General features: G+C 40.1%; 1 protein-coding gene across 1 annotated transcript; it reads right to left on the reverse strand.

Moving 5' to 3' along the window:
• Window positions 1-5,708: 5,708 nt before the first annotated feature.
• On the reverse strand, window positions 5,709-22,267 carry GAS2L3 (growth arrest specific 2 like 3). Its single transcript, XM_073330959.2, has 7 exons — window positions 22,120-22,267; window positions 21,266-21,384; window positions 19,492-19,633; window positions 15,393-15,456; window positions 14,367-14,505; window positions 13,156-13,263; window positions 5,709-7,725 (listed from the first exon to the last, which is right to left on the reverse strand). The coding sequence occupies exons 1-7, from the start codon at window positions 22,157-22,159 to the stop codon at window positions 6,286-6,288; spliced, it is 2,052 nt and encodes a 683-aa protein (XP_073187060.2). The 5' UTR covers window positions 22,160-22,267; the 3' UTR covers window positions 5,709-6,285.
• Between the last annotated feature and the right edge of the window lie 2,358 nt (window positions 22,268-24,625).

Below are 24,625 nucleotides of genomic sequence, written 5' to 3' on the forward strand. Positions count from 1 at the left end.
GTAAAGAAACCAGTTCAGAAGCTTTACATAGAATCCAAATCAGAGGAAAAAAATCCCATCATCATGTGTCATCAACACCCCGCACACAGCCATTAACATTTGCCTTAGTGACAGTTCAGTGAATCACAGGGTGGTAATAGTATAAAGGAAAGAACACTACCAACATTGGCATCCCATTCCTAAGTATAAATTGCAGAAATGATAAATGTAATGAATGAACAATCACTAGAATAGGGAAGAGAAACTTTTTATTTAAGTAGCATCAGGAGAATAATACATCCAGATGTATGTTCAAGATTCATGTTTAACGGCATTGGTTTTGCAAACCAATTGCAATAGGTTACGTCCTCTGCTATAATTTGAACCTATAGAATTTTTCTGACTCATGAAAAATTGTTAGCTACTACAGAGACCCACAAAATCACTGGATGGAATATTTTGCCTATAAAAGCTCCATGAATGGAATGTTCACATTGGCATTTAAACCTAGGAATAGTCATGATATTCAGAGATAAATCTGCTCGAGACTCAGTCCTCCTTTTTGTCCTCATAATCTAATCAGCCTTTTCCCCACCTTGCTTTGTATATCATGCTTTTCTTTTTCCCTGTTCACATGTGGCTTCTGAGGGTGTGTAGAGAAATAAAAAGAGAGAAAGAAGTTCCCCGAACATTCTCTGAAAATGGTATTTATGATGGATCTACACTATTGTGGCCCAAGCTTTTGATTTACAATGGCTGAAACCATTCTGCAACAATGGATTCAAAATGAACAGTTTCTTCACGAGGCAGTGCACACATTTTGGGAATAGCAGGCATGAGCAATCTCTACCACACATCTGTTATTGTGAGAATATACACAGTGTTATGTGGAAGTCTTTCTGGGATACATGAATTTTCTTTTTACCTGCTTGACTGCAGCTTTTTATCCATTTGACTCTACAGATGGTACCTTAGAACGTAAATTTCTGCATGTATATACATAGAAAGTCATGTATGAGTTTCCTTATTTTTGGTCATTTTCTGGAGCCTTCAGCCTATTGGTGAAGTGTGTGTACAGAATAGTTTTCAGTAGTCATCTCCAATATTGGGGCTATATCCTCCCATCATTTGCTGGGAAGTAAATCACAGACTAGCGTGAATTGAGCTGATTTTGATTAAACATGGAAGTGTTGAGCCTCTGGATTACTTCAGTGCTTCAAAATTGGGATCTACTGCATCACATTTGTTACACAAAGGTCTCTCAAGACAAAAACAAAGGAGCAGAGAAACTATTGAATAGAACACAAATTCAAGTATTTCAGGCTTGACACTTAGTGAACAGAAAACCATGAGGGAGAAAAGACATTCCCTTCCATAGGTGGAATAGCTGATGCTCAGATGTAGGGGTACTAAGTGTGTGCTTGTGGGTGAATCTGTCTATACAGACATTCATCCACACATTCATAATGCATATGTCTCAACATAATTTTTAGCACTTGATTGTAAGTGGATTTGGGAGAAGTCATGAAGAATTTTAGTTCCATTCAAAATAATTTGACAGCTTCGACAAATAATCTTATTCAAGCATGTTTCAAACAGCAAAGCCATGTAGCTCATGCATTCAGAACGCTGACGTTCAGAAGGATAAGATAAGCAATACTTCATACCCATTTACAAATATATAGAATATATGCAGGTTGTTGGTTATTTTGTTGTTGTTTTTTGTTTTTAAAACCACCTGCGACTGTTGAACCAAATTTCCTTCCTGCATTTGCGTATGAGGCTCCTAAACTAGCCAGCAGTGATGGCAACTGATGCAATAGCTTTGGCAGGATCAACTCCAGCTGTCTCCTTTTCATAATAAATACATATTCACAGGGCTGGGAAAGAGGGTTTAAAATTTATAAAATTTCATTCAGTTGCCATTTTAAGTCTTGTGACATTTCTCTCCGAGCTCAGAGGAATTGAATGCACTTACACCAGGCTTGAATTTGGCCTTTTATAGTGGAAAGCTGTGATCTGATTGACTCAATAATTGCAAACCAGCATCTACTATGTTAATATGCACATTTTTCTTACTCATTCCTGTGCTTCCTCCATTAATTCTGAAGATGAAGTGTCATTGAGTTTGATTTAAAAAAAGTAAAATTAAACTCTATCAATACCCATTTTAGCAATGGTTGATGTAAGTTTTTGCCTCCATGTAACAATAAAAGATATTTTAGCAATTTCTTACAATTGGTGAATTTTTACTATTTTGTATAGATTTAATATTTGTTACTGGAACCTATGCAGAAGATCAAGAGGAGGTATTGTAACAAGGAAAATAACATTGACAGAATGTACATTTTCTTGTCAAATGTACTTATGGTGGCTCATCACAATACAACCAAGCTGTGTTTGGACAGCAACCACCATAATGGGGCCCCAATCCAAAAATAGGACTTTAGAGGACTATTGTAGCAAAATGGCTCATTATTCAATCTTATAAGTCTATATAACAGGCTATATAATTGCCCCAAGTACACACACACTCGCGTGCGATGGGGTCTACCACCACCTCCCCACCCCCACAAAAACAAAACAAAAAAACCACAGGCAAGCAGAGGTTGAGACCCCATCCTGACTGCAGACAGCAAAACATCTCTGAGAATTATCAATTATGGGTACAACTCATCGCATGAGCTCGCACCAGGCTCTCTCTAAGGCTTCTGGAGTACAACAGCAGAAGCTGGGGATGAAGCACTGAGTACCAAGGACTTTTGGACTCATTTATATTAGGTTTATAGTCTCTGCCTTTTTGCTGATTTAATTTAAGTTGCTGGAGCCCACTTCAAGGACAAACCCAGGCCATTCAAACAGTATCCTTGGCTGCTGACAGTACCTTATGAAAAATATTTCAGTTGCACTGAGGGATACATTTTTAACAAAGTACAAGGAAACTTCGCTGTGTGACTCCTGTTGGTAGTACTGGAAGTTGCACAGATAAAATCTATGTTATTTCTTTTCATGATCTCCAATTTTACCCACTTTGGAGAGGAGAAATTACTCCAGCAAAACTACTGTGACAGAAACAGGTCTGCTACTACCAGGGGCACAGGTCACTCTTTCACTGTGCAGGGTAGTAGTTCCATTAGGCAAAGAGGTTGTTTCTATAGACAGTGTAATATTTTATTGAGTGCCCCTCGTTTGAGCTGCCCATTGTTGACTTCAGCAAAATATGCCCCAATCTGTCCCAGCATAGTTTTCCCTTTGCAACAATAAAAAACTACCCTGGTGATTTCTTTCAGGTGGCCCCACAATCCTTCTTCCATCCCAGTCAATAGCAAAAGTCTGATTGACTTAAATGGAAGCAGGACTGGGTCCAGCAGATAAGTTAAAATGTCTGTGTAATTGCCAAATCCCCTCACCTTCTACACACGATTTTAGTATGAGGCAACGAGTAACTGAAGTTCAAAAAGATTTGTGACTAGTCTTAGTCTGGCTATTCACAGCTTAAAGATATGATCCTGAGTAGTGCCTTTCTCTGCAAATAGGCTCACTGAAATGAGCTGATGGAATTAAAATGTCGGAATCTGGTCCGAAGCAATTAATTGGGCACAGACCTTTGTATCTTAATATTGGCTCAACACAGAGAATTTTCTTCATGTTTTGTACTATAACATAAAAAACTTTAACACCACATCTATAGAAGTGCAATATTGTATACACCAAAATGCAAAACAAGTTTGTACATTTTAAATCAATCACTGACTAAAAAAGCAAAAGTGAGGTATAAGAGTTTATTTAAAGTAACTGGAGTTAGTACAGAAAAGAGGTCAAGAATTCAGGGATTTGCTTCAACTTCTTTCACAAAAATTTGGTACAAGCAGGAGATTAGACATATTTTTTGCCAGTGTAAACATTGCAAAAAACGTATAGGTTTCCTGTTAGAGGCCTTCAGAATGACAAGAGTGGTTTTGTTAAATTTGACTACTGCTATCCTTTTTGGATTCACTCCATGCCAAGTTACAGGATGTAAGCCTTAGTCAAGTTTTGCAACTGGTGTTAAAGATTGAACCTAGGTCAACATTTTATAACTATTACATTTTGTTTAGCACAATGCTCAGGTTGATCTCTGTAAATGCAAAAGTGGAACTTAATGTGCATTGCTTAACCATTTAATAGCTTATTGCACTGATTTCAGATATAAGGCACATTTTTATCCCCTGCAGTGCCACACCTTCCCAGCTCAGAAGTTTATGCTTGATATTCAAGCTTTACTTTGTGATTCTCTCATTTAATACATTAAATTTTACAAGTCAAAGATTAAATCATCCAATTTCCTCTTCTTTTAAACCATGATGACATATTTCAAAGTATGATAGAATTAGTATGTACTTAGAGAGTATTTCATAGCAATTAAAAAAAACTTTAAAAACAAATAGTTCATAAAGAAGAAACCCAAGAGTTCTGCCCTTAGTCTACCCAAGAGGATGTACTGAATCTTAACTACAGGATATTTGGAAGTCTACTCTTAAGCAGTTCTCTCATTGAGAAGAGAATTTTCCAGTGTATGAGTCAGTCCAAATTCATTACTAGCATGAGATTAATTCCACTGCAGTCACTAGAGTTTTCCCACTTACAAATACACTGGGCCAAACTCACCACTGTGTAGGTAAAGCAATTTAGCAACAGACTTTTCTCAAAACAGACAATTTTGTAGCTAAAAACAAGCTTTTTAGACTTGCTGTCTCAGATATGAAGGTTGGTGTATTTAATATTCCAAAGTATTAGCTAGTAGCTTGTTTACACAACATCCACTTTCAACAGACTAACTGATACTCTACAGTATGTATGCATACTTTAAATACAGTCATAAATAACAGAGAATTAACAAGGTGCTGATAATGACAGATCTATGAGGCTGCCACTGCCAATTAAAAAACATGATTAGTTTATAAACAGCTCTTTAACTCCAGTTCTGAGAATAAAAAATTCAGACTATCATGTATCCTTATCATTGGCCCATAGGTAAATGCTTTAGGAGGAGAAAAATATTCTCTCAGTTTGTACGTCACACAGTCATAGTCCATTTATGAAATTTAAGACATAAGATTGCTTTTAAATGCTTGCATTGCCGTTCTTTAAACTTGTAAAATATCCTGACTTCAGATAACACTGACCCAGAGGTGGTAATTAGTGCAAGTGACCATAGTTTTCATTCATTCAGGGAGAATTTCGCCCTTGTGCAAAGGTTAGCACCAGGCTGAGGCACCATACTAGTATTTCTTAAACCCTATTTTGAGGGCTTAAGTGCTATGTAAGAAGCCTCACGCGGCCCTCTGAAGAGGGTGAATGTAGCCCTGTTAGCACTTTGGGAAACGGTTACTTAACTCCAAAAAGGAATGACCAGGTAGAGTTATTATAGCAGATTTAAATAGAAGACATAGCTCAGGGGGAAGAGACACTTTAAAAACAACAATGGCAATTTAATAAAACTGTCAACAGCACCATCCTCTTTCATTTTTAAAAAAATGTATCTTGTCATAATAATAAAAAACAACAGTGTGACATTCAGCCATGACATTCAGTGTGAAAGTGTTACTGAGACTCAACATCCTAAGGCACCAAAAAGATGAGTGCCAAAGCCAAGATTTTCAAAAGAGACTTGTGCCCAACTTGAGATACCTTAAAGCAGCCAGATTTTCAGAGTTTGGATGCTTAGCACCTTCTGAAATACCAGGCCACTTTAAGGCATCTCACAGTGTGCACCCAAAAAATCACCAGCCATTTGAAAATCTTGGCCTAGAGTCCTAATTTGTAGAATCCGTATCATCTGCCCATCCAAATGAAAGTGTTAATCCTGTTATCTTTATTTTCAAATAAGTTGGCTTTTAGTGATATTATACAAGTACAGTATATGTAATGGAACTAGCAACAGCAGGTACTTGACACCGATGTACCAGAGCGTTCTGAATCATCATCTGGATCCTACTTTGGAGAAATATCGAGAAGAAGCTAAAATCCATTTAAGGAAAGCAGCAACAGCCCTCCTCTCCAAAACCAAAACAGCCTTAAATCATCATGGTATCAACAAACTGGTGTACTCTGTCTGTACTGCGCTATGGTGAATAGCAAGTAAAGTTGCTTTTCATATGTAATAAAAGTGGAATGGTATTTAACTACAAAGTATGGACAGAGTATTTAGTAAATCCTTATAGAAAAAAAACACACACACTTAGGTCTCATACATGTCTGAGACATAAAAGTGTTACCATTGTGATTAGTGTAGTGCTATTTAAATGGAAAGCACCATATTTCTGCTTACTTTCTGGGTTTCTTACTGCCAGTCATAACAAAATAGTGATCATCTTGTTTAGCCTTCAAAATAGGATCTTTTAATACACGAGGCGTCCCCTTACCATATGCAGTTGTAGTCTTTCCTTTTGAGACGGGTTTCTTGGCTGTTGAAGCCAGGATTTCATCGCTCTTTTGGGAGGTTTTGATTGAGGAGAGATTTGTTGTGGAAGGCTGTGCTGTCTTTTTTGTCGTTTGTGCTTTGGCTGAAGTTTGGGGAAGTCGTACAACAGATAATGGAGTGCGCTCAGGATGTTTTGATAAACTGGATCCTATCTGTGGGCTTATACTGCTATCTTGCCCCTGTAAACACTTTACTGCAGGTCGTTTATTAGCAGCTGAAGCTACGCTCTTGCTTGGAGATGCCAGTGGAGGCATTAACTGTGATGTTTTACCAGCTGCAGACGAAGATGCAGAACCTGGCTGTTTTAAGACAGGAGTGGTTCTGAGATTCCTCCCTGGGCCAGATCCTGTTTGTGGCACTATTCTGGGAGGCCGGGACCCTATTCCCAATGCTTCATTGTTACATTTGGAAGCAGGTTTTGCTATTTTTGCAAGAGACTGATAAGAATGTGAAGGCTTAGAAACAACAGGCAGATTTGCGTTAGGTGGCCTAGCAGATTTTGATGAGGATTTTGAAGCAACAGAATTAAGTTTGGTGGTAGAGTTAGATACAGTTTTGCATTTAGAAGGAGCATATTTTTGTTTTGAAGCAGTCATCTCTCTTGTCCCAGGTAATTCTGAAAGCTGACTTGTAGAGCAAGAGAGGGTAGGATGTAAAATTGCTGCTGGAGAATTCTGGGATGGTGGAATTTTGATGTTAGGAGTATCAGGGGACCAGATGCGTTTGCACAGTGGCCCTGAACAATCAGGAGCAGTATTTAATAATGCAGGTGAAGAACTTTTGTTTACAGGTTGTGCAAGTTTTGAAATAACAGAAGATGGTAAGTTGCGTGCAGAAGAATCCAATTTCTTTGAAGCACCTGTTAAGGATCTGAAAGGAGACTGGGCACCCTTTGCTGGAGATCCTTGTAACTTGGAACGAGCTGATATGGACTTGGTTGCTGCTTTTGGGGATGACAGGGCAGGTGACTGTGGACGTTTAGATAATGCCTGCTTACCACTGGCCACCTGAGCAGCTTTTAGAACTGAAACAGGAGTGGCTGGTTTTGAATTTTGTTTCTGAAACATATTAATAGCCGATATGGGATTCATGAAAGGAGGCTGCAGAGTTCTAGATGATGAATCAGGGGTGTCTTCATTGAGGCCACCTTTCTGGAATGCCAGGATTTTTTGCTCCAGAGTTGCAAATTGCAGCACTCGACATGGATCATATTTGAGAAGAAAACCTTGAAGAGTGTCCCAGCCTCCACCAACACGTACCATCACATGTTTTCCATGCAGCATCTGAGAATGGCAGAACTCTAAAATCATATCTACTTTAGTACACAATTTATTACCAAATGTAACACAGGAAGTGTAAGGCACTAGCAACTTTAATGTATCCTATTTCTAAATAATAGCCTGAATTTCCTGAATAGCAGCCTTTAAATAATAGCCTGATTTTCCTCTTATTTTAAATTCCCCCTCCCCCCCCCTTTTTTTTTAAAAGGAAAGGATTTCAGGGTTTTTCTGCTCCCCTCTTGACATTAATAAGGTTTTTTCCAGCAACTGAGCCACTGACTGAATATGCAGGGGCAACTGAGTGTCTATGGGCTACTAGGTGTTATGGTAATACAAATACAGTACATTCCCATTTATCCAAATGGCCTGGGGGACATGTGAAACTTTCAGATAACTGGATTAGGATAAAAAAAAGTTATTAACTAACACAGGGCTCTGGAGAGGGGACATACTGGATTTGGATAAGTAGGATTTTCAGAAAAAGGGAATTCAGATAACTGGAATTATAGTGTAATAAAATAATAAGTGTAATGTGACAGATTGGTTTATGTTTGTATCAAATTGTTGTATACAATGTTGCTATAGCCATGTCAGTGCCAGATTACCTTTCCCAGACCCGAAGAACAGCTCTGTGTAGCTCAAAAGCTCGTCAGTCTCACCAGCAGAAGTTGGTCATAAGAACGGACATACTGGGGCAGACCAAAGGTCCATCTAGCCCAGTATCCTGTCTTTCGACAGCAGCCAATACCAGATGCCCCAGAGGCAATGAACAGAATAGGCAATTACCAAGTGGTCCATCCCCTGCTGCCCAATCCCAGTTTCTGGCAAACACAGGCTAGGGACACCATCCCTGCCCATCTTGGCTAATCCTTTTTGAACCCTGTTATAGTCCTAGCCTTCACAACATCCTCTGGCAAGGAGTTCCACAGTTCCACTGAGTGAAGAAATACTTCCTTTTGTTTGCTTTAAACCTGCTGCCTATTAATTTCATTTGGTGACCCCTAGTTCTTGTGTTATGAGGAGTACATAGCACTTCCTTATTTATCGTCTTCCCAACCAGAGATTTTATAGGCCTCAAGCATATCCTCCCTTAGTTATCTCTTTTCCAAGCTGCAAAGTCCCAGTCTTATTAATCTTGCCTCATATGGAAGCTAATCCATACCCCTAATCATTTTTGTTGCCCTTTTCTGTACCTTTTCAATTCCAATATACAGTACCCTTTTTGAGATGGGGTGACCACGTCTGCACGCAAATGTGGGTGTACCATGGATTTATAGAGGCAATGATAGTTGGTCTTATTATCTATCCCTTTCTTATGATTCCCAACATTCTGTTAGCTTTTTTGACTGCTGCTGCACATTGAGTGGATGTTTTCAGAGAACTATTCACAATGACTCCAAGATCTCTTTCGTGAGTGGTAACAGCTAATTTAGACCAAATCATTTTATATGTTATAGTGGCATTATGTTTTCCAATGTGCATTACTTTGCATTTATTGATATTGAATTTCATCTGTCATTTTGTTGCCCAGTCACCAGGTTTTATGAGATTCCTTTGTAACTCTTTACAGTTCTGCCTGGGACTTAACTATCTTGAGTAGTTTTGTATCATCTGCAAATTTTGGCACCTCACTGTTTACCCCTTTTTCCAGATCATTTATTAATATGTTGAATAGGACTGGTTGCAGTACAGACCCCTGGGAGACACCACTATTTACCTCTCTACATTCTGAAAACTGACCATTTATTTCTATTCTTTGTTTCTATCTTTTAACCAGTTACTGTTCCATGAAAGGACCTTCCCTCTTATCCCATGACAGCTTACTTTGCTTAAAAGCCTTTGGTGAGGGACCTTATCAAAGGCTTTCTGAAAATCTAAGTACACTATATCCACTGGATCACCCTTGTCCACATGCTTGTTGACATCTTCAAAGAATTCTAATGGATTGGTGAGGCATGATTTCCCTTTACAAAAAGGTGTGTTGATTCTTCCCCAACATATTCTGTTCATCTATGTGTCTGATAATTCTGTTCTTTACTATAGTTTCAACCAGTTTGCCCGGTACCGAAGTTAGGCTTACCGGCCTGTAATTGCCGGGATCACCTTTGGAGCCTTTTTTAAAAATTGGCGTCACATTTGCTATCCTCCAGTCATCTGGTACAGAAGGTGATTTAAATGATAGGTTACCACAGTTAGTAATTCAGCAATTTCATATTAGAGTTTCTTCAGAACTCTTGGGTGAAGAACATCTGGTCTGGTGATTTATTTCTGTATAGTTAATCAATTTGTGCCAAAACCTTCTCTAATGACACCTTAATCTGGGACGGTTCCTCAGATTTGTCATCTAAAAAGAATGGCTCAGATTTGGGAATCTCCCTCACATCCTCAGCTGTGACGACCAATGCAAAGAATTCATTTAGTTTCTCCGTAATGGCCTTATCTTCCTTGAGTGCTCCTTTAGCATCTCGATCGTCCAGTTGCCCCAGTGGTTGTTTAGCAGGCTTCCTGCTTCTGATATACTTAGCAAAATTTTTTCTATTACTTTTTGAGTCTTTGGCTAGTTGTTCATCAAATGCTTTTTTGGCCTTCCTAATTATATTTTTATACTTCACTTGCTAGAATTTATGTTCCTTTCTATTTTCCTCATTAGGATTTAACTTCCACTTGTTAAAGGCTGCCTTTTTGCCTCTCACTGCTTCTTTTACTTTGTTGTTTAGCTAATGGGGGCAGTCTCTTACTATGTTTTTTAATTTGGAGTATACATTTAAGTTGAGCCTCTATTATGGTGCCTTTAAAAAGTTTCCATGCAGCTTGCAGGGATTTCACTTTTGGCGCTGTACCTTTTAATGTCTGTGTAACTAACTTCTTCCTTTTTGTGTAGTTCCCCTTTCTGAAATTAAATGCTACAGTGTTGGGCTGCTGTGGTGTTTTCCCCACCACAGCAACCCAATAACATTTCCTTCCAATACAAGATATTACCTCACCCACCTTTCTATCAAGTTGTGACTTTCAAAGAATGTGACCTATCCTTTCGGTACGTAACTGGAACTGCCTAGAGCAGTCAAAGACAGATGCAAGGCAGCTTACTGTAATGCCCAACACCTCCATGGAAAAACCAACTTTAGAATCATCAACTGTGATTGTTTTCCAACCAAAGGCGTCCAACTTTAGAACAACGGTTTTGCTACAGAGTGTGGCTAGGCAGAAGGAAACTGGCTTTCCTAGTTTTGGCTCCGGGGTGCTGAGCCATCCCAGTTAATCACCCAACTGTGGTTCTGAAGCTGATCAGTTGGTCACCTGACAGAGGAGACAGAAGTTTTATTTAAGAGTAGGATCTGCTCAAGGCTTCCTCTCTCTCACTGACCAACCATTGCCAGATGGCAGGAGGGCAGTATATCCACTTGACATACTGACTGGCTTAGGACTCACGAGATGGGTGAACATACACTCAGGGGAGAGGGCATATAGGCTTGTTATTTTTCCCAAAGATCTGTAACTCTTGTATGTTTTGAGAGTAAGGATTACTGAGGTTAAGAAATACCTGTGTTCCTTGCCTTACCTGCCACTTGGTCCCTAAGGAGTTAAAGTATAACCAGAGCACCCATGGCAAAGTTAAACGCTGGGGGTGCATACACAAGCAACTAGGGCAGATTGGGAGGTAACAGCCCTGGTTTCGGAGCCTAGGGCAGATGGACAGCAGAGTACTACACTGCAACGAAGAGTGTCAGACAGGGAGTCTGCACCCAAGCATCTGCCTTACAGGCCCAGAGCTAGAAAACAGCGAATGGACTCTGCTCAGACCCAACTGGCTTGGAAGGCTGGATCCATTTATAACGAACTGGGGGTAGCTACTAGGCAGGTCTGTAACATGTACACAGTAAACTGAAATAATAAAGGAAAATTGTTCCTGCCTACTTCTTTCCGTTATAGTAATTGTATGTGTCATTTCAAACTATAGGTACCTCATTTTCAGACAGAAAAGTTGTTTTCACATTGATGATGCCCCTTCAACATTTAGGATAGCATAAGAATTTGTGAGGTTAAGGGGTAGATCAGCTACACTACTCAATAGCCCAGAAGTTTGATAGTCAACATTCAAGGATTAATATTCTATTCAGTTATCTTCCTTTATTCAGAGTCAGAACCTGAAGTGCAGACACAATTCAGTAAGGCACTATACTTTAAACTTAAGGGATTCTTTCTGGTTGTCACGATTTACATGGCAATGATGTTTGGGTCATTATTTACAGTATAAAAATCACGATATCCCCTTTTAGAGAATTTCTTTATGAAATGTAATTGTATACAAATTTAATATGAAAGTCATGAAGACACAAATATATAGTGATCAGTTTCTGTGTAGCTAATATTTCATGACTTCAGTGCTTGTTTCCTTGTTAAACTAATATTTTCGAGTTAGTTCATACAGATCAGAGTGCCAACAGCCAGGACTGGGGGGCGGTGGGGGAGGAAATGTACTAGATATCTACAGACTAGAGGATTAAACCTGTTAGCCAGACAGGAAGTCATCTGTCTCGTTCTTGGTCTTTCCCACCCTCCCAGACACTACCCAAATATCTGCAGTGTTCTGACACAAAATCCCAGATTCACAGCTGCTGGAGAGCAGGTGCTGGAGGTTCAACCAAGATGCTTTTGGCTCAGTCTCTGGCTAGACAGTATTATATTTGAAGCTCCAACCACCCTCTGATAGTCAGAAGAGAAAAGAAGTTTTCTGCCTCTTTCTCCCTACTCCAAAGTCTCCTGGCTGCTGCACACACTACTCTATCAACTGTCTAGTATAGCAGGTTGTTGTAATGCCCACCCAGTCTATCCACACACCAGTTTCTAAGCCAGGTTTAAAAACAAAAACAAAAAAAACAACACTTTCCTTATGACCAGACTCAAGTTCCTGCCAGTTCTGCTTCTCATAGCTTTATGCATAGAGTGAATGTCTGCCCCCATTGTAGAGCAATTATCCCCGCCTCCAAGTGGAGGTTGAGGCCATTCCACCAAGCTGGTGACGAGAGGAGTATTTTGATGGGCCACCCTCGGGTCCCTTTCCGAGGTCCCTAGGGTATAAAACTGTCATTACTACAGACGGGTGTATGGACGTTCTGATGGGACATTACAACAATCTACTGTCCTTGATTTCCAGTGTTCATGTGTCTAAACAGTATTCCCTCCCTGTTATGCTCCTAGGTCACCAGAGGTTACCAAAGACCTGCAAGAGATTCCAAGGGGAAAGAAGACTGGAGGGACACTGCCAATGGTCCAGGGATGAATCCAGTGAGACAAAACACATGCAGATTGTACATTCCTGTTGTGCTGGACAGACATATGAACCCAGGTGAAAAACCCCAGACCACAGGCCGTATAGGACAGAGGCAAAGCTAACAAATGAGGTGAGGAAACATTTTGAGGAACCGCACTTACTCGTATGAAGAGTATTTTATCTCCCAATCTATAACGTCCTTCAGATAAGTACTCAATCGAAAATCTATGGGAACAGCTACAGGGAGGATCTTCTGCTATGTGCTTAACCTAGATTTTAAAAAGGAAAGTAGAAAATTGTTAGAAAATTGAGTTTTTTCAAAAAAAGATTACATGTGTGTTGTGTTTTTTGTTTTGTGGATTAACCACTGATAGGTCATTTAACCATGGCAAAAGATTAAATATATCCCTGTCAAAAAACTTTCCCTCATTACAAGATGGCCTGAGCAGATAAAACTCCTAGATGTAATATAAAAGAAGGTCATAGAAAGGCACACATGCACGGACGAGAACATCTGAGCTATTCAAAAAATTAAAGTAATCTTGTGTGTGCGCAGATCTGGTGCTTCTAATTTCTCATTTTATTAGAACAAACTTTTTCCTATTTAAATTCCCTTTCTTTACTTTACCCCAATTCATTTGTCAATAGTTGTAAGGGTAGCTTCATAAAGATAGACTTTATGTCTCAAGGAATTGTACCAGATGACTGGGCCACTCTTGAATTGTTGAAATGGTTTTTAGTAGGCCCAGTCTGACCTGTCTCATAAGATGAGCAAATTGGTCAAGATTCTGTACTTGGTCCAAAAGCACCAGTATTCTCCAAGATAGTTGGATGAAAGTCTGTTTCCTTAGGGGTGCAACTACAGAAATTTGTTCTCACATTACTCCAAGATATTTTAGCAGGTTTGTTTCTTTAGCAAGTTTTCATATTAAAAAAAACCCTTTCTTTTGAAACATATGTTTTAAAAAGCCTATTCTTTTAATATTAAATAGTTTGGCCAAGTACCACTAAATAATACCAGTTAAGACTTACACATCCAGTATGTTGCATTAAATTTCCAAGTTTTTTTTCCTCATTCAGTGTTTCCCTGTCTTCCATCAGTACAGGAAAGAAGGAGGGAGAGATTTCAGTACAAGCTTTCCCTTTGCTGAAGTGTTTGTCATGCATCCATTTAATACTACGACTTATAGATAAAAAGATTCACTGTGTACATTTAGAACATGTCCATTGGCGGAGGCCTATCCTTGCCCTTTCAATGCAAGAAGGCACCTATATGCTACATAGAAATTCCTTGCATTTAATGATCTAAATAGCACATATGCAAAATTAGGAGCTGGAGTAATTCAAAGCACAAAATATGCACAATACTTACTGCTTCATGCAGTTCCCCATGGTGGCAACAGGACTTTGGGGTGCTGAGAGATGTTACTGGCCCGGAGGTCATTAACAATGTCTCTTCTAACTCAATTTCGTTCTCCAGTTTTACTAGCACAGGAGGTTCAACTCCATACCTGAACACAAATATAAAGATGATAATGGGGTAAGAGGAGACCTTATGAAACTAAACAAATACAAAGGAGCCAATGAAGAAAATACATGCAAAGTGTTGAATAACTGAACAGAGAAAAAAAAACAGCTCATATAAGAAAAGTCTGGTCAGTCAGAGGATTAATTATCTAATAAGTTAAATAATAGCATTAAGGTTAGAATTTCTCTCAGACACGCTTTAAATTGCTTAGAATCATTTTGCTGTTGTCTGGGTTCCGTTTAAATAGCAGGTACACATCCCCAGTGAATGTACCACAGTGGGGGAAAGATGGTCTCAGAGAGGCTACAGCAGAAGATAGTAAAGTTTTCACCAGATCAGAACAATTTAAGTTATGAGGCAATGTTAAGAAAGTTGTTCTTATTCTCAGTGGAAAACAGGAGACTGAGAAGACTTAGAGGTTTTCAAAGGTATGACATGATTGCAACAGTTGAGGCATTTTTCAAATTTAAAGTTTTAAGAACAAGAGTTAAAGTTCTGTTTTTGAGGCCACTTAGGTCTCCATTGATGATCTCCCCTCCTTACAGATGTAAATATCTTATTGCTATATATGTGCTTGATTGTGACGTTTAGGCGTAACCTGTATTAAGCAGCAGTGTGGAACTGAACCTCACTAGAAAGCATTCAGGCAGGTATTAGCAATGATGGGAAATTTTTGAAGAGTATCCTTAGCATAGGTAGGCCATAACAGCAGAGCTGTTAATTACTCTCTGAACCAAAATAGAATCTATTTTCATTGTATTAAAAGACTTCAATTTGCAAAATACGGTATGTAACCCAACACTAAAACTTTATATGCTTAACAGAACGCAATTTTTAGCTTCTAGTTAGAAAACTACACGGAGTTCATACCTTGATACGATGCGACCAATTTCCAGAAGACAGAGATACACCTGTCTTGGATCCTTGTGCAAAACTACAGAGGAAAAAATAAGTCATACTTCACGTCTGAAAAGCTTTACCAGATAAGGGGTGGCCTGTGAACTAAGTACAGAAAATAGAAGGCAGGTAGGGTTTTCACCCATTCCCTAAGCCAGCTTTACATCCTGCAAACAAGATACATAAACACACAAGACTAAGTTTTCAAGTGTGGGATATTACAAACAGCCTCAACAAGACAGAAGGTGCCTGTTTGAAAATTTAACAGGTGGGTGATGGAGGCTGACATCAAGGGCCAATCAGAGGTGGGAGTTGACATCTTGATAGTGAATGAGAGAAGATGGGTAGGGTGGGATAGGCTGTGAAGGCCTTGAAAGTGAAGACAAGTAGCTTTATGCCTAGATCACAAACAGAAGTCTCAAGCTTCTGTTTCACTAGCAATCAAGATGTTTGGCTTGGTATCAGAGTGGGCGAGGGGGACAGAGCATCCAGAAACACACTGCTGCCCATGTGAATGCCATTCTGGGGTCACTTAATTCGCTACCTCCATAACCTCCTGCCCATTCTAGGGGTTGTTTTTACAGCATGTCTCTTGGACAGAAATGGGTAATTGCCAAATCACAAAAGCAGCCATTCCCACTTCACCAGTCAAGAAGAGCTTGAAAGCTTGTCGGGGCAGGGGGGAATTGGGGTGAGAAGACTTGCAGCCTCCCTAATAAGACTCATTGCCAAAGGCACACAACGTTGCCATTTATGCCACAGAGCCAGTTTCTGAAAACAGCAATAAACAGATTTCAAAATACTTCTAGCTACAAACAAAACAAGACAGCATTGGGAAATCCTGACTGCTGATCCCAAGGAAGTTAAACATATTTTAAGTAGTTGTTTCAGAGTGCATTTAATGAGTTTAGGCTCTTCAGTTTATACAGAGTGAACTGGGGATATACACAAGCATTTTTTTTCTCCTACTTGCACCACTGAAGACTGAAATATAGCAATAAATTTAATATTTTAGATTAGATTAGATCAGTGGTGGGCAAACTATGGCCCGCAGGCTGGATCTGGCCCCTCGGGGCTTTGGATCCGGCCCACGGGACTGCCACTGTCGAGGGCTCCACGCCACTCCAGGAAGCGGCCACACCACGTCCCTGCAGCCCCTGGAGGTAGGGGTGGGGCGGCAGAGAGCTCCGCATGCTGCTCTTGCCTGTGGGTACCTTCCCCAAAGCTCCCATTGGCCAGAAACGGGGAACTGCGGACAATGGGAGCTTCGGGGGAGGTACCCACAGGTGAGGGTACCCACAGGCTCCCCCAGGGGCCACAGGGACATGGTGCCGGCCGCTGAGCGGATTGGCACGGGGCCAGGGCAGGCAGGCAGTGAGCCTGCCCTGGCCCCAGTGCACGCCGCTGACACCCTGGAGCCGCTCTAGGTAAGTGGCGTCTGGCTGGAGCCCAAACCCCTCCTATACCCCAACTCCCCGCCCTGATCCCCCTCCTGCACCCTGCACCCCTCCTGCGCTCCAACTCCCTGCTCTGAGCCCCCTGCCGCATATTGCGTCCCTCCTGCACCCCAACTCCCTGCCCAAGCCCCTTCCTGCACCCCGCACCCCTCCTGCACCCCAACCCCCTTCCATGAGCCCCTCATAGACCCCACACCCCTCCTCTGCCCCAACCCATTGCCCTGAGCCCCTTCCTGCACACCGCACCCCCTCCCACAGCCCTGCAAGCAATTTCCCCACCCAGATGTGGCCCTCGGGCCAAAATGTTTGCCCACCCCTGGATTAGATTGAAAGACAGATAGATAGGAACTGGAATGGGCACCTCCAAATGGTAGCAATGAGAATTTCAAAGAATAGTTAGCCAATAAAAGAGTAGGCAGTGACAGAGGCCATTAAAGTGTCATAAACATTAGCAGTGTGTAATAACAGTTTTTTAAAATTAAATAAATAAAATCACCCTTACTGTAACTGCAAACTACATTTTTGGTCACTATTGCAAGTTTTAATGTACATTGCAAATATAGATAATTTTATATGTTCTTTTGATAGACAAAGAATTTTGCAATATTTAAAGGGTACCTGAGTTGCCACAGAAAGGCTTGTGCTTGTTTGTTTCTATTTAAAAAGTAGGTGATGCAAAAACAATTAATTATCTTACAATGAATGTACAACTTTTCTTAATGAGCAGTCAAAGATTTCATTCCATCTGGAAGATCAGTCTAGCAGCTGCTGGTAACAAAGTACAGGCTGAACACTAGAGGCATAAACTCTATTGACAATCTGTTTCCGTAACCGTCTAGTTAGAGGGGGAAAAGTCAGGGGTTGAGAGTCATATAGGGTAGATCATGAGGTAAACGTTAATTACTAACAGACTGTTGTAACTTCAGGCACAGAATCCTGACGTAGCTCTCTAATTTAGCCATCATGCGTGTACTATTCTGACCACTTTATATAGCAAGAAAGATTTCTAATACCGAATAAAGGAGATTTTTGTGTTTTAACAATTTCCATGTAGTCTCTTGGCACTTTAAAAGAAAAAATGCTTGTCTTTCTTTCAATTATTCTGTTTTGGGGGTTTTTTGCTATGCAGAAAATGTGGCATTTCACTGCACTATTTTTATTTTTTCCTCCCACAATGCAATTTTTCAGAGGCTTCAAAGACACTATTCAGTCAGATTACTCAATGCAGCCATAAGCAAATGATCCTGCAAAGCTTCTCACATGAGCCGTCCTATCAAAGTCCCAATCACTGCTTATGATTATTCCTGTCTCATACAAGTATGGTTTGAAGAGCACCTCAGTGCCAACTGGCAAAGGCTTCATTGTTCTGTCAGTAACTCCTATCAGGCCTGACAAACTCACTACACCTAACACGCTGCAATCATAGTATTTATCCAAAAGCATCTTGTCAGGTATCAAATGAAAGCTGGTGACATACTGATCATTAAAGTTGTTGTAAAATGGATGTATTAAGATGATATGAGGAATTATGCATATGTATGGATATTATGCTTTAAAGTCTGTAACCAAACAAAGGGAGAACCAGGTTTCTTCCAGACAGGAGGGAAGGTAGTTCTCTCTCTGTGAAATATAAATTAAGCACGGTAAAGTCAATACACAGGAACTCCACTTGCATGTAAAGTGAACAAGAAAAATAGATGGATGGGGGGGGATGTGAACTCAACATGGTGTCAGCATGTCAGAAAAATAAATAAATAAATCTCATCTGGGGTGCACTTCAGAAGGATACATTTCAAAGGACAAAGGGATAAAATCTAGGTCCTGGTTATCACTGAAAACTAGCAAGCCCTGCAGAAAAATCTTAGGTGAGCGACTGTTTTAGACAAGGATTATAACCAGTTAAAAGCTTTACTATCTAGAAAATGTTTTATACTTTGTTTCATTTGTACCCATTTCTGTTTCCCTTATTCTTACTCAATACTCATTTGAATCTGTGAATCTCGGTTCTTGGTTAATAAACTTACTCATTTTAACCATAAACAAATTATAATTCAGTGTTATAGAGGACCTGATCCTGACGTGTAACCTTCCAGCTGTGTGTACACTGTCTTTTTGGGGACAGATTAACTTGGTAATTACTATGAGCGTCTACCGCCAGGGGCTGGACACTACAGGGGGATTCTTCTCTGGAGCTCAGGGATGGGGGTACACTAAGTGTTACCCTGCAAGGCAAAATAAGTGTTGGCAGAGTCCTGAGGTGTGTGTTTGGGTGGCTATCTGAATGAGTGTAAATCTCCTCACTGTATTTTCCACTGAATGCATCCGATGAAGTGAGCTGTAGCTCACGAAAGCTTATGCTCAAATAAATTGGTTAGTCTCCAAGGTGCCACAAGTACTCCTTTTCTTTTTGCGAATACAGACTAACACGGCTGCTACTCTGAAACCTGTCGGGGAACTGATACACAGTTTAGCACCAGCAACTCTCTCTCTACAGCTGAGGCAGAGGGGTGAGTCACAATCCTGGGCACCCCAAGGAAGTGTCACAGTAAGGGTCAGGAGAGGGTCCATGGAGAGTTCTATGCCCCCAAAATAACTTTACAAAAAGAGATAATTACCTAACCCTTCAGATTCAAAGAGATAAGTCTCATCAACTCCAATACACCTACACCAGTTCAGGAAGTTGGCTGTATTATCTCTAGCAAAGAAGGATCCTGATGGTGCATTCTTCTTACATGGAACACGTCTCATAGGAAAATTCTGGCAAAAAGTATTTCAAAAATTAATGTACATATGCTGTGTGCACAGATACATAGATGACATTTTGAAACACATTTTCATAAGATCAAATAAGAATATCAAATTTAAAGTACAACAATGGTGGCTGGCTAATAACTATTTTATTATTTTTTAATAGCTGATGTAACCTACATGCATATCTGGAATGCAGATGAAGCTTTCCCCATTTGATGGCTAGCTACAGCCAGGTCATATATAGGCCTTCAAGGAGCAAGTCGTCATTCTTGTGCACAGTGTAAGAAGACAGCGGGTGTATGGTTATTCTGTTGAAGTCAAGAATTAAGGCGGGGGAAAAGAAATCTTCCACTGCAACTCTGCATCCTGGGATGCAGTAGTGTGGCCTCTCCTGAAGCAGTCTCTACCGCTGACCTCCACCAACTCACAGCACCTGGGGAAGTTTAGGTGGTGGCTCTAGGTAGTCATGGTTCCACTGGCTGCACCCTCAAACTCCCTGTACAATGCGGCAAAAGGATTACTCTTAGAGCACATCTCTAGAGTACACAGAGGGTGTTGACTAGCTACATGGACGACACAATCCTTTTCACCCCATCCCCCCAGAATATAGTGAAACTGCACTGGCTGTCACATTCAAGCACTTTTCAAGCCCTTCCATAAGCAGATGGGTGTGGTACGGAGGGAGAAAGAGGGTAGAGTTTCCTTTAGAAAGTAGTGACTTGCTTTCAGTTTTTTCTAAAGCAGTTTATTAACTTTGGGGATATAGGTGAGACATCTTCTCTCTTCCTTTCACAGCCAATGATGATCTGCAACATTCATGGGTGTCCCTTATCAATAGGGCCCTACCAAATTCACAGCCATGAAAAACGTGTCACGGACAGTGAAACCTGGTCTCCCCCCCGCGAAATCTGCCTGCCGTAGGGGGGTCATGGTATTGTCATGCTGCCTTCAGAGCTGGGTAGCCGGAGAGGGGTGGCTGCTGGCCAGGCACCCAGCTCAGAATGCAGCACTGCGGCCAGCAGCAGTGCAGAAGGAAAGGTGACATGGTATGGTATCGCCACCCTTACTTCTGCACTGCTGCTGATGGTGGCATTGCCTTCAGAGCTGGGTGCCTGGCCAGCAGCTGCCGCTCTCCGGCTTCCCAGCTCTGAAGGCAGCACAGAAATAAGGGTGGCAATACCATAACCCCCCATACAATAGCCTGGCAACCTTCCCCATGGTTTTAAATTCTGCCTTATTTGAATTTTAAATTCAAATATCTGAAACTATGAAATTCAAGATTTTTAAAATGCTATGACCATGAAATGACCATGACAGTGAACTTGGTAGGACCCTACTTATAAATATACAACATGGTGCTCTGTGAAAGTTGCTCCCTTTTTACTATCAAACACCTCCCTCGAGAAGAATTTTAGCAGTTAGTTACTGATATGTAGCCTTAATATATTTAGCTATAGTTAAAAATGTAGGCCTTCCTGTCAGCTTCTACAACACAGAGTACAAATATAAAAAAAGACATCGTGTTTCTTATTTCCAAGTACAATGCACACAGAACGCAAATTTGTTAAATGCAGATAAAAATTGGTTGCTCATAAAGTGATGAAGTTTATCAATTACTGTACTAGTCAGATGGCTCACCCTTAAGTCCTTTGAGCTACAGCATTTTTTAATTGTACTTTGAAGGACACCAACCAACTGGCAGAGTAGTACGCCATTATCAAGCTCTTCCAGCAACCGTTCCGCTGTAACGTCTACCCCTGAAAATAAAAACTGGAAAATGTTAGAATTATTCCAGAAGAAGGCAAGCTAACACAAACTATATGCAGACAACTCAGACATGGCATTCCACTATTAAAAAGACACAAAGTTGGGCTGTAGTCTACAATAGAAGTGAAATCATCAGAATTTTGAGTACCAGTTTTTATTCCATTCAACTAAAACAACTGATGAATGGCATAAACTTTAAAATTTCTGCTACCTTACATATTCACCATAAAAATCAACTGCCACTGAAGTAATATAAATATAAGCTTTTATTAAATCTAAAAAATAGAGATACATCTCTAAATTAGTATTTGTACTGTGTTTCCCCCTTCTCAACAACCACTGTTTCAGCCTGTGTTAGTTATACCCTATAACTTTGGATTGTAAAGAGAATTGGCATGCGTTTTATAGGTAAATAAACATATTTAATTATAAACTATTTCTATTAAAACACAGATAAAAATCAAACAAAATATGCATTATTTAACTAGACTACAGACAGACCAGTCATTGAACAGGAAATATAAATAAGAGGTATTAAGCTGGCATCGACAGTTATCTGCTCATAAAATCTGAAACTGGAACATGCATTTTAATTCAGTTTTCCTTATTATGCAAGCCCAGTCACATTCACTCGCTCTTAGCAAATTTATGAATATGAAAGGTCAACACTGGCCAGGATAATGGATCTTTCAAATTCATTAGACAATGATGTATTTTAGCATTACCCAGTAATCCAGATAGCCAGATTGATAGATCTTCCTGCATAGGCACCAGAGTTGCTTCATGCCGCACAGATATCCACTGATCATACAGGCAAACATCTGCCAAGCCCGGGCCATGTCTGGGAGTCAGAGGGCTTCGTGGAGTTAGAGGAATATCATCTCCAAACCACACCTAAACAAGATTTCAGTAAGTTAAAACAAATGGCTCTAATAGTTGCAACCTCCAGTAATGGAATCTGATAATTTCCTCACACAAACAATAATCAAGTAATGACATAAGAGATCTAATTTTGATTTTTTTTAAGCCACTCATCAACCCTGCAAAAATCTATTGCAGCTTTCAATCTTCATTCCTAAGTTCAGATGCTACCACATCACTATGATTTACAGTTGTCCCTCTGAGTTATATAAGAAAAATTTCTCTCCCAAAAAAGGTCTATTTTTTAAACTGCCTTATAAATAAAGAATTAATTCATAAAACTTGTAAGAAAGTTAGTATTGGGCAGAATCCACAATATAAAAAGACAAATCTACAGCCTAAAACCAAATTTGCTGCTGGTCTCTCTCTCTCTTTGATCAAAGATTTCACAGGAGGTTTTTGTTTAGGGGGAAAAAAGAACATTAAAATTCTTATGCTACAGTAGAAAATGTAGAAACCTAATTTCCCCCATATTAATTTCCCCCTACTGTTACTCACACCTTCTTGTCAACTGTTTGAAATGGGCCACTCTCATTAATCACTATAAAAATTATTTTTCCTCCTTTGGTATCCTGCTGTTAATTTAATTGCCTCATTAGACTGACCTCACACTTGGTAAGGCAACTCCCATCTTTTCATGTATTTATACCTGCTCCTGTATTTTCCACTCCATGCATCTGATGAAGTGGGTTCTAGCCCAGGAAAGTTTATGCCCAGATAAATTTGTTAGTCTCTAAGGTGCCAGAAGAACACCTCGTTGTTTTTGCTGATACAGACTAACACGGCTACCACTCTGAAAGTAGAAAATGTGTTACTGTTCAGACTTGTTTAATACAGGAACACACACTTTTTAGACACTAGTCTTCACCTCTTGTATTCAACCATTCTAAAGCAATGTGCAGGGGCACTGAAAATGTTTTCCTCACTATGGGGCAGGAAGGAAGACTTCATTTGCTCAATATACCATAGCATCAATAAAAAAAGGATATCAGTCCAAGTCTTCTAATTGTATTTTTTCCCTGTGTCAACACCTGTCTCATGTTAGCAAAGAAATAAGAAATTCTGACATGATATATAAAAGCCAGCCTTGCAGAAACTTTACCTGCAGTGCCCAGTGACTGTCAAGAAAAGAAAACGTAACAGAGAAACTGGGGCAGATGAAAATTTGTTCTGAATTGTATTAATCTGTGCCTTTAACTCCACTGTTTTCAATGGAGTTCCACTGGAGTACCTGAGAGGAAAATGTTATATTGAACTGCAAGTTCTTTAGGACAGTTTGGGTACTGGGAGAGGGAGAGAAGCAGCAAGGAAGGACTTCACCACAGAGTAAAGCAGAAAAAAGTCTGAATAATAGGAGACAATGAGAAAGGAAAAATTCAAGTTCTTCCTCTCACACCTTCCATATAGAAATCCTTCCACAGATATATCATTGGAATATGACCCTGTGAGATAAGGAGACAGAAGGGTAAACTTGGAGTAATTCATCCCATGATTCCTGGCAAACTTCCATTGGGAAATTCCTTGTAGAATTTAAAGAAAGGAAAAACCCATGAGAGAGGGAAATGTCTATCAGTAACATTATTAAGGGTTAGCTTCGGGAGTCAAGGAGAATAATGGGGATGAAGAAAAAATGATGAAGAAAAACAAATCAAAACCCCTTCCTCTCAGAGGATCTCATTCACCCCACAAAATTTCATTCCCTCACCATCCCATCACCCCGATAACCTAGTCCAGACACACAACTAATTGTTGATTGAGTTCATCCAGGATTAGCCAGTTGATCCCACCAGACTTTTTAACTTGTGGATGGACTGACTATATATTCTCTTATAGAATTAATCACTTTGCAAAATCTAAATATTAATAGTTACACAAATAAAGTCACTATATGTTAGGAATAATTGTGTTTGATTTAGTCTCTTACTTGGCCTTAGAAAGGCTCTTAGATAACAACACTCAAGGAGAAGTGGTGTGATCTAGCAGTTGAAACAGAAGGCTAGGCTCCAGAACGTCTGGGTTATATCAGTCCTGCCACTGACTCCCTGTGTGACCTAAGGCAAGTCAGTTAACCTCTGTGACTACATTTTCCCACCTGTAAAATGGGGATGGTAAAGTTCTCACAGGGACAATTGTGAGCCTTGCAGTAATTTGTTTGCAAAGTGCCCTGTGATCCTTGCATAAAGAAAAGGTGCCATAAGAAATATCAAGCATTTTTATTATTAATGTCATTTACCTGAACTGAATGCTGCATGGTCATCTGTATTTATACGAGAGTCTTTCCCTGGAAATGGGGGCGGGAGGGAGGAAGAG

This window comes from Lepidochelys kempii, chromosome 1, assembly GCF_965140285.1.
Source record: "Lepidochelys kempii isolate rLepKem1 chromosome 1, rLepKem1.hap1, whole genome shotgun sequence".
Classification (NCBI taxonomy): Eukaryota; Metazoa; Chordata; order Testudines; family Cheloniidae; genus Lepidochelys; species Lepidochelys kempii.

Coding starts and splice junctions, on each gene's coding strand:
- GAS2L3 (XM_073330959.2), bottom strand. CDS start 22,159: ATGCAGGAAGATCTATCAATCTGGCTATCTGGATTACTGG. Junction 15,457..19,491: donor CTTTGAATCTGAAGGGTTAG/GTAATTATCTCT, acceptor TTTCCTCTGTAG/TTTTGCACAAGGATCCAAGA. Junction 14,506..15,392: donor ATTGGTCGCATCGTATCAAG/GTATGAACTCCG, acceptor ATTTGTGTTCAG/GTATGGAGTTGAACCTCCTG.